The sequence below is a fragment of the Haemorhous mexicanus genome, chromosome 11 (assembly GCF_027477595.1).
Source record: "Haemorhous mexicanus isolate bHaeMex1 chromosome 11, bHaeMex1.pri, whole genome shotgun sequence".
NCBI classification, from domain to species: domain Eukaryota; kingdom Metazoa; phylum Chordata; class Aves; order Passeriformes; family Fringillidae; genus Haemorhous; species Haemorhous mexicanus.
Genome location: NC_082351.1, coordinates 13,508,043 through 13,520,630, shown reverse-complemented (window position 1 = coordinate 13,520,630; position 12,588 = coordinate 13,508,043). Strand labels below are relative to the sequence as shown.

The window sequence follows — 12,588 nt, the reverse complement described above, 5'->3', positions numbered from 1 at the left end:
GGTAGAAGTGAAGCTGCCTCAGCCCTGGTTGGTTCCCATGGACCTCAGAGAATGGCGGAAGAGTCAGGCAGGTATCTACCTCTCTGTGCTTGCAGCGTGGCAGGCTCAGCTCCTCTGCGTCTGATCAGCAGCTCTGAGCAGTTTGAAAGGTGATGAGTAAAATCAAACTGTTTAAAGCAATTTAAGATGAGCTACCCAGGAAAGGGGCTGATGGGGAAGCCACCCTGTGAGGGTCTGGAGCTCCTTTGGTGGGTGTTAATAACCACACCTCAGGACCCCGACACCCATACATGCACTGCATTGCTGGCACACCACGATGCTATTTTGAATCACATCTGTCCAGCACAGCCATGGATTTGCCCACTGCTCCCAAAGCTGCCTGCTCCATGCACCCACATCATCCCCAAAAACACAGGCAAAACACCAGCTTTAGCAAAAATGTTTAATCTCTCCTTGATGCATGTGTTTATTTACAAGTACTAAATCTGAAGAACATTAAAATAGGAAATAGCAGGATATTTACACGATCAAAGGGTGCTTGACCAGCCACGCTGGCCTGTTGCTTCAAGTCTGAAACAATCACAGAAAGGGAATTAGGACTCCGGAGTGTGATTCTTTTTTTTTCCCATTTAATTTTCTAAAACTATCAGAATTCTCTGCCTCTCGCCGGGTCCGCCTTGGGTTTCCCCCTGCTTCCTTAAAGGACAGCTTGTTGTGCGCTTTGGTCGGGAGCGGGTGAGCCTGTGGGGTCCCCCCACTGTCCCCCTGCTCCCCGTCCCCAGGCTGGGGCCAGGGACAGCTCTGGGTGTGACATGGGGCTCCTGCTAGGGGGGACACTGCCAGGCTGGACTGCACGGTTTTTAACCCCAAAGTGAAGTGAAAGGCAATGAGAGCAGGGAGGGCCCCCCTTGCTCGCAGTGGTGGGGGTTCAACCTGCATGGTCCAGCTGCCTCTGGCAGGGGGCCAGAGCAGGAGTGCCCAGAAATGCAGGCTCACAACAAGGGGTGCTTCTCCATCTCACCCCATTCTGGGGCATGGGCTACACCAGCAGGAAGAGGAGTCTTGTGGATGCTTCCCAGCTTCTCCACACCTTTTCCCCTTCCCAGGCAGGGTCTGACAGGGCCAGTTCTGACCCCACCAGGCTGGTCAAGGAGGGGTGGGCAGCTGCCTGGCACAATTAAGGACGCTGGGCATCACGCGAAAGGCAAAGGTAGCACCAAGAAGCGCCAGAGGCTGCGGGCAGCACTGCAGTGCTCACCTCACTGACCAGCATCCTCCCTGTTAGGGGCAGCAAGGGAACCCCCGAGCAGTGGAGAGCTGCTGGGGCATCCTTCAGTGGAGCAAACCACAGACACCCCAAAGCTCTCCAGGAGGAAGCCAACGGGAACTCATCCCAAGGATCACACTACGGGCAGTCAGCATCACCAGGGGCTAGAAGAGCCAGGTCACAGCACAAGGGGAGCCCAGAAAGCAGAGCCACACCATGGCACTGCCAGCCTGCCCAGCATGACCTCCACAGGAGCCTCTCTGCTGCCCAAATCTATCTCAGATACACCACGGCCAAAAAACTCATCTGTCCCTCCAGGCTGCCTGAGGGAGCACCCACAGCATTGGTGCTGGGAAAGTTACAAGCTAATAGACCTCAGCAATTAACAGTGCTTCCAGCCCTCTGTGTCAAAAGGGAAATTTTCAGGGAGGTGTTCCTAGAAACCTCCATCCCCTCTCAACCACCAAAAAACCCATTGGCTGCCCCAACAGCAACCAAAGCTCCCCAGGACACTCTTACCAGTGCAACAGGGAGAACCCACTCTGGTCCTGGACAGAGACCCCAAAGCCATCGCTCCCCTTCCATCACACCGCAGCGATCACCGATGCATTGCCGCCATCCTCCGGGCCACTTCCAGGACCTCCACCAGCACCATGCAGCCAGCAATGCCACGAGGAAGAAGTTTTGCACCAAAGGGAGCTGCAGGCACCCCTCCACCCCATCACAGCAGCAGTGAATCCTACAAAGGGACCCCCGGAGGGTTCTGTCCCACCAGAGCACCCAGAGAGATGCTGGCAGCCAGCAGTGGCCCCAGCACAGGGCACACAGCTGTCCTTTAAGGCTCTCCAAGAACCACATTTGAGATGTGAACCTCTAAAGTCTTTCTTTTTGCTGTTTCTTTTTTTTCTTTTTTCTTTTGGACAAGAAAGTGGCAAAATAATTTCAAATTAAAAAAAATAGGTAACAGGTCTAAACAAACCTCTAATATTCAATACTCGCAGTTTCTTTGTTTTATGGGTTTTTTTCTTCTGTTTCTTAAAAAGATCAACTCAGACTAAAATCTAGCACAGTCATGCAACAGCCCACAGCTCTCAGAAATCCAGCGACAGCTCAGGGTTCGTAGGTTTGGGAAACAATTATAAATTCTTTTTCAAACAGTTTTGCTGTTGTGGTTGGATTCTTTTGTCGTCTTTTTTTTTTTTCTTTTCTGTTTTTTTAATCAGCATCTTCTCTCCTTTCCCTCCTTATTAAAACAAAACCAAACCAAACAAAATTACAACATAATGAGAGATGTGCAGGCTTCAAACGGTTGTTCTGCATGGTGAGAAAGGCTTGGAAGTTCCTTCCACACCATTTGGTATCCTTTTTAATTTTTTTTTTTTTTTGCAGTGGTTGTTTGTTTTGTTTTAACTGCCTGTGTAAATTCATCTCATTTTTATATTGGTTCAATTCTCCTTCAGTTAACTATACAGCACCCCACTGGGGCACGAGAATTAGATTGTAACCACATATATATATATACACACTTTTATTATTTTTTTTTAATTAAAAACTTCATTATTTCTCCCTCTCCCCCCCTTAAATTGCAATTTAAGGGAATGGACAGAAATCAGCTGGGCTTCTCTCCACTTGGATTTCGACAGCCATCCGCTCCTGGCAGAGTGTGGCCCCATGTGCTGTGGCCTGGGCAGTGACAGGAGCTCTCAGTACAGAAAAGGAAAGGGTTTTGCTCTTTTTTTTTTTTTGGAAGTTTTTGGTCACCTGCTGCCATTCAGGGCAGCATTCAGCACCTTTTCATCTCTGGAAAGCACAAACCCACAAGGAACTGACATTTCCAAGGGGGAAGCTGAGGGAGAGACCTCAGGTCTCCAGCGAAGCCCCGTCAGGGCAGAGGCAGCGGAGGGGAGACAGGGTGACAGCAAGGAGAGAAAGGGGGAGAAAGAAGGAAAAGACAGAGAAAGAATGGTCAGTCTTGGGTGGAAGGTCCTGCACATGTTTGGGCTCCCCAGGTGGAAGAGCAGGTGACAGCCTCATGGCAGCCAGAATCCCAGTCCCTGCATGGGCTGGGAACCCAGTGGGGTTTGCCAGGGGGATCCCAATCAGGAGTGCAGAGGAGCTGCCTCTCCTTTCACTGGGGATCTGGTCTCTTCCCCTGCATCAGCACAAAAAAATGATGGGCAAAAATAAACGTAAAGGGGCTTTGTTAAGGTGGCTCCAGTGCCAAAGAATCTGACACAAAAAGCCAGGCTGGCTCTTCAGCTGCCCTCCTGACAGCCCCAAAGGCCCCACAGCCATCCTCCACCCCGCATCATCCCAAGACGGGCAGGAGCAGGCAGCACTGCCCAGACCACCCCACGGCCACCGAACCGGGAAAACAAGGACAAGCTCAACAAAACACCAACCATCCCTCAGCAATCACCCAGGAAAAGAAAAACCAGCCTTGGGATCTCCCTTCCTCTCTGATTTTGACCTCCAGAACCACTCAGCAGCATTAAAATAACAGCATCTATCCAGCTAACAAAACTCCCAACTTTTTTTTCTTCAATTCTTTTTTTTTGCACTAAACAACATTCAAATAAAACATGGCACAGGACATATTTTAGAAATATCAAAGCTCCCTTTCCTGCCCACCCCTAAAGCCCCAACCCCAAATCTCCCCAGCATCAGTCCTTTAGCTTATCTCTTAAAATCGTTTTTGTTAGTTTGTTGCAAAAAATTCAGAATATTTTTTCCCCTACCATTTTTTGTTATAATTTTTTTTCCCTTTAAATTAAAAATTTTGTTTGTCTCGTGTAAATTGTGCAAATATAGCAGTTAACACTAGTGGCAGAAGGCCAGAGAGAGAGAGAGAAGGGGCAGAGACAGAAAAAGAGAGAGGAGGAGGAGGAGAGGGGGTGGACAGCTGGGGGGAAGGAAGGGAGAGCATGTCAAGTACAGTAAAAATAGGAGCCCACCCACCCTCCCTTCACCAAAGTAACAACAACATCCAAACGCCTTCCTAGGAAGCCCCACGGTCCCGACCCTCCTTCGTGCGGGCTCAGGGGCTCTGCCCAGGCAAGGGGCGCCCAGCAGGTCCATGGGCCGGCCAGCCCCTTCTCCTCCGCCCGCATGGCCTCTCTGCAAGGTCCCTGCTGCCTCCCGCTGGGCTGGGGGTCTGTCTGTGGGTCAGGGAGTTCCATGGACGCTGCTGCTGCCGTCGGGGTTCGTGGTTTGTTCCGCCAAGCGCGAGGTTTCTCTGTGTGTCCGTGGGGAGCGTGCGGAGGCGCGGCGGCTCCCGCGGGCCCGGCCGGTCCCAGCCCCAAAGTCTTGTGCCCGCGGCTGCCGCTGGCCGGTCCTTCCTCCCTCCCTCCCACTGTCCATCCGTCCATCTGTCCGTCTGTCCGTCCTGCCGCCCGCTGCCGGACGCTGGCGCCGCCGCCGCCTTCTCAGCTGCTTAAGGCCATTGTGTCGATCGCCTGCTCCAGCTTACTCCGCAGTCGCTGCCGCCGGGCCTGCTCATCCTTCTCCAACGCAGCTAAAATCTGGGGAGAGAGGGGAGAAGAGAAGTGAGGAGGTGCCCTCCTAGCCAAAGCGGCTCCTTGTGGCCCAGTGGCTCTTTGAAGGCATCAGGACATGGGGATGTGGCCCCATGGAAGTGTTCTTGTGCCCCAACAGGCCCAGAGGAAATGCAAGGTGAAAGACACCATGGTGAGTGGTGCCATCCACACAGCGAGCCCACTAGACCCCCTAAAGGTCTGCAGTGACACCAGGCACCTGCCTGACACTAACGAGGAGCCAACTTGCACATGGGAAATGAAGAAAACACAGTCAAACAGAGGGTGAACCCCAAAGCCAAGTCAACAACACCTTCCCACCACGTCGGTGACTCCAACAGTCCTGTAACGCCTTAGGGAAGCGGGGCTGTGTTTCAGAGACCACAATCAAACTATGAACTGGTTCCACAGGCCCAAAAACACCAAATCCACAAGGCTGCAGCTGCCACCAGTTTTAAAACCTGTCTCATTTCATCCCAACTGGGGGGCAATGGGGTGTTGGAAGGGGACATCAGACAGATGCATCAGCAAAGCCTGGGAGCCCCCAGTTCTGCTCAAGGGGTGCACCCACAGACACCTGAGAATGACTTTCCTCCCTTGAAATCCTTTCTCTAAACAAGCTGCTGATAAGAATGACAGACTGCAGGCTGGAGGGACAGTCCCTTGCCCTGGGCTAGATGTGACCGTGCCCCCAGGGCGGGGGAAGGACTAGCAGCAGCAGGAACATAGAGGATGAGACTCAGAGAAGGGAAAAGGGAGTAACAAAGTGTAAAACAAAGGGGCAATTGCCCTCCCAGCAGTCAGGAGTCTCGTCTCAGTAACATCATGCCAGCAGAGCAGAAAAGCTGATTTAAAAAAACAAACCTGACAGAAATCTCATCTCCTCGGGTGAGCTAGTTGAGAGAGCAAATTTTTTGCAATTATATATCAAGGCATCCGTCAAAGGGGACTTGATTAACCATTTCATTGGCTGCATAATTGGAAACCAACTGTTGTATAATTAATAGACTTACTAGGAGGCAGGCAAAGTCCATCAGGAGCCCTACAGGTAACTTCTTAATGGGGAATCAGCTCCCTTTGATTAAGAGCTGCTGCAGTGCTGGCAAGTTGTTGAGAGGCAGGCAGAGGATGCTGAGGAGCATCCACCACACTGCCACAACCAGCCTCTGGCCACCAGGAGACTGGGTCTCCCCCAGGCTGTTTTGGGGCAGGACCAGGTTGGCCCCTGTCTCCTGGGGCAGCAAGAGATGCCTGATGGGGAGTCTCCTCCCAAAAGAGAAGGGAAAGCTACATCTGGGCACTGGTGTGAGCTCCTGAGGAGGGGGAATATCACCAGCATCAGCTGGACACATCTGATTTACCTCCCCTGGCAGCAACATCCCAGGGCAGCAGCTGGACTGGGAAGAACTCATAGATTCTGCCACAAACCTTCTACTGGGAACCATCCCCCCCATCCATCTCCACAGGTGCTCTCAGCCCTCATTATACACACAGAATAAAATACCTGTAGTGGCATACAGAAATCAAAACCCCACATGCCTGAAAGGTGCCTGAGCTGGAACCAAATGAGAGTGGTCAGAGAAGTGAAGCCTGTTCCCCCTAGCTGCCTCTCCCAAGCAGACAGAGGTACATCCTGGAATGCTGAGGTGCCAAATGATTCCCAAACTGCCCATGCATTTATTTACTCCTCTCTTATCTCAGCCTTATGGAAACAATGCAGTCAAAGGAAACCTGTGCTAAGTGTAGAGACACCCAGGTTTGTCACCTGCTGTAAGGAGCCAGGACCACTGATTACCAAGATGCAAGTACCCAAATGAAAATTAATTATGATTTTCATTCACAGCCAATGACAGCATATTATTGCACTGAACAACAGGAAAAATTATTCTCTCCCATTTTGCATCAAAGAGGGTGCAATCGGGCTGCATATAATTGTGCTTAATGATGAAAACAAACAAAGGGAACAGCTGTGATTTATTAATCCCATTACAAATAATAAAAGTTCCTGAGAGCTGTGAACACACTTGTGATGCTCAGAGAGCAGGCAACAGCAAGACACTCAACAGATGTCAGGCTGCTGTTGGCAGGCAAGAAGAGGACCTGTACCCCTAAAGAGCAGCTCATTAGTGCCATGGGTTCATCTCACATGGTCCCCTCCATGCTCTTGCCCAGGACTTGGAGGATTTATTTAAGGATTGTGGGATTTTTAGCCTGGAGGAAGTGAGCACTGGTTAATGGCTCAGGGATGATAGCTGGACCACAGCAAATCTAGATCTTCCAGACTGCTCCGCTTTCACTCTCATGGTAGTTACAGAGCTGTGTGCAAACTGTAAAACCCCAGAACCCCTTCATGGCCAGCCCATTACCCAGAGCAACAGGGACCTCTGGTATGTGCCATCCAAAACCATCTAAGGACTGGCATAGAGGTCCCACCAACATGGTCATCAGTACATGGCCACCAGCTGCATGGTGACCACCACACAGCATCTTCCCAAGAACCAGGAAAGCCAGGATCTCCTCTTCCCTCCTGTAAAGCACTGAGTTCCATAGGATATTGGCCACCATGATCCCAGTGCTGACCTTAAACCCAGGAGCCAGGTCTGCTACAACTTGCCCATGGACCTCAAAGAGGCACTGGGAGAAGCTTCTTTGGGTTGCTGCATGGTACATCAGGCACCCCATTTCCTCTCCTGGCTCTGGGTGGGAAGATGTTCTGGCACTCTGTCACTTAAATTAGCCACCATTCAAATATAGTCATCAACCCCTTTATTGGGACAATAAAACCTGTACTATCATGCTATCTGTATAGACCTATATTTTACTGTAGTTACATATTTTATTGCTTTAATAAGATGTAGGCTGTGGATTTGAGCAGAGTTTTGAGAAATTAATTTGTATAAATTACAACAGAGGAGTTCTTAACCATCTTTACTGACATTCACAAAACAAGGACTGGAGAGACCACCACATCCCCTAAGATCCCTGGGGAGAGGAGCCAAACACCACCTGTACAGTTCCACAGCACTGGTACCACCATGGTGCAGGATTGGTGGCAGTGGATAAAGGAAGCACCCTGAGATAATGCTGGGAACTCTGCAGCCTCATGGAGCTCATGTGCCAAATGTGTAGAAAAATAGGTGTTTCCCACATTACTCACTGCAGAAAATACGAGGAATGAGCACTGCCCACTCCAGCTCCTGGCTTCATGCCTCCCAAACCTTTCCTTCTCCAGCAGCCCAAGCACAGATGTGGAATATGTTACTATTCCACATTTCACAGTGTGTTTTTCCATAGGAAAAAGCAGGGGACTTCAGAAACAAGGACAAAAAGACTCAAGTGGCAGCTCAGGCCTGACTCTGCCTCACCACATCTTACCTCATCCTTGTACTTGGTGATGTAGGAGTAGATCTCGTGCAGGGCACTCATGCTGTTGAACTGGCTGAGGTGTAACCGTGACTGCTCCGCCAGGTACGCGCTCATGTCCTGGTCACTGATCGCTGGCATTTTAGCTATATCTGCATAATATCTGCCAGGGAGGAACAGAGGAGGGGGTCAGAAACAGGGACAGGAAGGAAGGGGTGGGTCCCCACCACACTGGTCACAGAGAACAGCCACTGGAAAGGCACGTGAAGAACATCTTTCCTCCAAGCAGTGACATACAATCACCCATTTTAACACTGCTCATTAAGAGGTCTCTGAGCACCCCACGGAGCAGTCAGCACTGTTAAGAATGTAGTCCTGATGGAGCAGCACCCAGCTGCTCCAATTCTGCTCACCATGCTTGGAAGACAAGCTACCTTGCTCTAAGGGATTTTCCACCCTCTCCTAAACTACACATTTTTTGTCCTTCCCATTCCATTAGCATGTTTTTCCACCAAACTACATGCACCAGGACCCTCCACAGCTGCAGTAGCACGCAAGGTTTTGCTACTACTCTCCTAAGGTCATCGTGTCCCTAAAGCCAACAATGTCCCTTTGCATGCAATTAAATACTTGGGTTGTGAACACATGACAAGGTGACATCCTGCCCCTGCAGCAATACACGTGCTGTGGTAGTGGAAAAACAGAATATCCAACAGGATCAGGTTGATCACAACCTTGAGAGGACAAAGCTGCAGCATCCCATTACAGCAGGAGAGTTGTACCAAGCAGACACACCAGTGGACTGGCTGCTGAGGACTTTTAGGAAGCCAGGGTTGTGTCCACAGGCCTCGTTTTAAAAGAAACCCTACCAACAGCAAACAAGCTCTGGCTGCTCCCAGGGAGCATTTCCACCTGGAAATTACCAGCATTTTCACTTGGAAATACAGAGTGTCAGCCTCTCTCAGGTTTGCTCTGCTCCTCATGACTCCCCACTTGGTAAAGTTTCTGGTACAGTGATTAGCATCACTTAGCTGAATGCTGAGAGGGAACACTGCTGAAGCACTTGGATGGGAGCAGATGGCAGTAAGACCACTTGAGAAGATGAATATGAGGATCCACTCCATCCCACTGCACTGAACTCAACTAGTGATAAACTACTTGGGCAGTTTTTACAAAGAGGCTCATTCATACCCAGAAAAAGATGCAAGAGAATTTCTGGATGCTGCCAGGAGAGCAGTGGTCTGAGGTGAGGACCTCTGACTAAGCCAGGCATCTCCTGCACCCCTAGAGAGATCTCACACCCCAGAGTGACATCTCCTAAAGCAGCAGTTTCTCGCTCCAGGTGTAATCATGACATATAGGATGGGAAGAAACCATCATTTTTCAATACAAGTGCGCATGGCTCACATGGACCAAGATTTCAGTCACACCATCCATTTCCAGAGGACACCTGTGACCCTAGCAGTAGTCCCCTTGGGTTTCTCCAGGTTTCCCTCTTCCTAAGCTCTTCCCTGTGCTATTCCTGCCTCAGATTGGCAGGATGCCCTTTTTTCAGCTGGTGCCTGAGCCACAGCAGCAGACAGACCTGCTGTTAGGACTGGCATTCCCACTCAGCCACCCCCACACCACTCCCATCCCTCCTCTGCAAAGCTTTGTGACTATAACTGTGCCAAAAGCCAGAAATACTGATTATGCCATAAATCCCTGCAGCAGAGGAACAGTAGCAGACGTAGTCACCCCCTGCACAGGACATCTCTGCCCCCTGCTCATCTGCCTCCGGGACCATACTGGAGATAAGCAATGGCAGGAACATCTGTCATCACTGAGATCTCCCACCTCCTCCCCAGGGACACAGAATGTCTAGACCAATGTTTAACTCTGAAATGGTTTTATACCTTTTTTCTTCCAGGCACATACACAGAGCTGAGTATTTTTGTCATAGAGATGGCAAGGTCAGAGAAATTCACCTTATGAAGCTTGTAATGTTCCTGTGGGACCCCACCCCAAAGCCCCATCCAGCCCCATGCAAAGAACTTCCTCCTATTACAATGCAGCTCATCTCTCAGCTCAGGCATCACATTTCAGGGGCACCTTTCCTTCTGATCCAAGCCCTACCTTCCTCAAGGGAAGACACTTGTCTTTGTACTCACCTGCAAAACAGCAAGCATGCCAATGGTGCAACAAAAATATCTGTGTACAAACAAGTACCCAAGGATGATTTAGGCTACAAAGTTCTACCCTTACAAACAAGAGAATATGACATTTACTGTTGTCTGGACTACTTCATGTAGTTCATTCTGTATTTGGTCAAGATGCTGAAAAAGGGCCCTCAGTTAAGAAAAAAGCATCATCTTTAGCCCAGCACATCATCATCAAGGAAAAGTTGCAACAGCAACCTGAAATCTGCCATTTTTTAAGTTTCATGAAGTTTCACTTCACAAGATGGCAACATTTTAACCGTTGCTCTATTGCGAGGGCTTCGGAGGACATCTCCTAGGTTTCTCTCCCAAAAGGATAAAGCTAAACACAGCATTATGCCTGAGTGCATCAATTTGCAATCAGTCTCATTCAAACCCTGAACCTTTAACACTACATTAATTCAGCAGGACAGAGGGACATCTCTCCTCAGCTAACAGGGAAGGCGGAGGGTGTTGGAAGGTGTCAGAGGACCTGCTCCTCTCCCTGCTCCTCAGCACAGAGACTGCAGCCTGAGCACAGGGAAATGATAATTTTCAAGCATTTCAGCAAAACCTGCATGTATTGTTGTGATACAAAAAAAACCACTTTTCTAGTCCAAGGCTGAGTTCTCACTGCTCTTCAAAAGCAATCAAGCGAGGTGTTAGTAATTCCCTAGTACAGACCAAGTTTTTACAACAGAAAACATCAGACAACCTAATAGTGGAGGTTGCTTTTAGCACCCCCTAAGCAAGTCATAAACAGCTATTTAAAACAGTCATTGCAAACTCATTCTAGGAGACAATCATGAGAAAGCATCATCCCCCAAACAAGAGGACCACCTTCTTCGAGCATTAGTACAGTCCTGCTTCAGTCAGCTACCAAGAGGAGCCCTGCCAACAACCCACATCCCCACATCCATGAGCATCCACTGCAAGTCCCCCAGGAGAAGCAAGGAGCTATTGCCAAGTCTACTCACCTTTCTACCCAGCTCTTGTAGTTGGGGATGTCCTTGGCATACAGTAGTTTGTTGGAGGGAGAGTCCTTTCCTAGCTTGTGCTCAGAAGTTGAGCAGGAGTCCATGAATGTCTGAGCCACCACAGATAGGCAGGCATCAGTAATACTGTTCTTGTGAATGTCGAACACAAACTGGGGGTTCTTAATCACATTCACCCAAAAACGTAGAGGTAGACTGAGGGATGAAGGAAATAGGAGTCAGCACCTGAACCATACCCTGCAGGGCAGCTGGCATATACACGCACCTCCAGTTGTGGAGAAGGAGCTTCCCATGACCCAGAATTGGGCAGGTTGCTTTTTCCAGCATTCCAGGGATGCAAACACCCTGGGTAAATGGCCACTCCCCCCTGTCCACCCCAAAAAGGCTGCAGTTCTCCATGAAGAGATTCCTCAGCGCTGCCAACATCCCCAAAGGCAAACCAGGGCAGTGCAGATCTGTGGTTTCTCCAAGGATCCACTCTCACTGAAAAGACCTTGCTGAGCCCGTGGGTCAAACCAGACACAGTCCCTTTCTCTGACATCAATAATGCCTTCGAAGGCGCTGTATGGCATTTCACACATCTCCCGTGGCAGAGGAGGGAATTAGCTGGACTCCTCAAGGGACTCATTAGTGCATTTAACACCAGAGGAAAATTTAGGTGGCCTCAGATGCTGGAAATAAAGCTCTCAGCTGTAGAGACAGCAGGCCTCCTGGCGAGCCATCGACTGGTTGTTTGCTGCATACTGACACACACATGCCACCCTCCATGGCTCCACTTCCCAATCCTGCTGCCCTTCTCCTCTCCTAGGAGCACCTCAGAGCCTCCCCCATCAGAAATCCTCCTCACTCTGTCATCCCCCTGCACCTACATTCAGTGAATGCTTTTATCTTAAAGAAAACACACTTTGTTCCCCAGGACTTTCCTAATGAGGGTACTGGGTGCATGTACATATTTCATTTGTGAAGGGAATGGCCTGGAGAAATTAGCTCCACATGTCGAATTAGCGCCCAGAGATAAGCACAGGCATTAGTATGCAAGAGCCTGCGTGCCCAGCCCCTGAAGTGTGGGGCTTTTTTCCTCCCTTGCCTTTCACTCCTTCTTTTAATATAGGAAGCTGAGTTATAAATCAGTTCCAAGCACTTCCACGCTCTCACATCTCCATTTAAAAATGTTTCTTTTCCTGCCCTGCTAATTGCAAACAGTTACTGAACTACACAAAAGCGATTTGGCTGCCATTTAACAAATGCCAGAC

The 12,588-nt window shown here is 49.7% G+C and overlaps 1 protein-coding gene across 3 annotated transcripts in view; it reads right to left on the bottom strand.

Annotated features, from left to right (window-relative positions):
- Nucleotides 1-428: 428 nt before the first annotated feature.
- PLXNA1 (plexin A1) overlaps nucleotides 429-12,588 on the bottom strand; it is a 116,327-nt gene continuing 104,167 nt past the window's right edge. For all 3 annotated transcript variants that reach the window (XM_059856540.1, XM_059856542.1, XM_059856541.1), the window contains exons 30-32: nucleotides 11,318-11,530; nucleotides 8,176-8,326; nucleotides 429-4,788 (exon numbers count right to left, since the gene is read on the bottom strand). In XM_059856540.1, coding sequence (XP_059712523.1) covers nucleotides 4,693-4,788; nucleotides 8,176-8,326; nucleotides 11,318-11,530 — 460 coding nt within the window. In that variant the 3' untranslated portion in view covers nucleotides 429-4,692. The remainder of the gene's footprint in view (nucleotides 4,789-8,175; nucleotides 8,327-11,317; nucleotides 11,531-12,588) is intronic.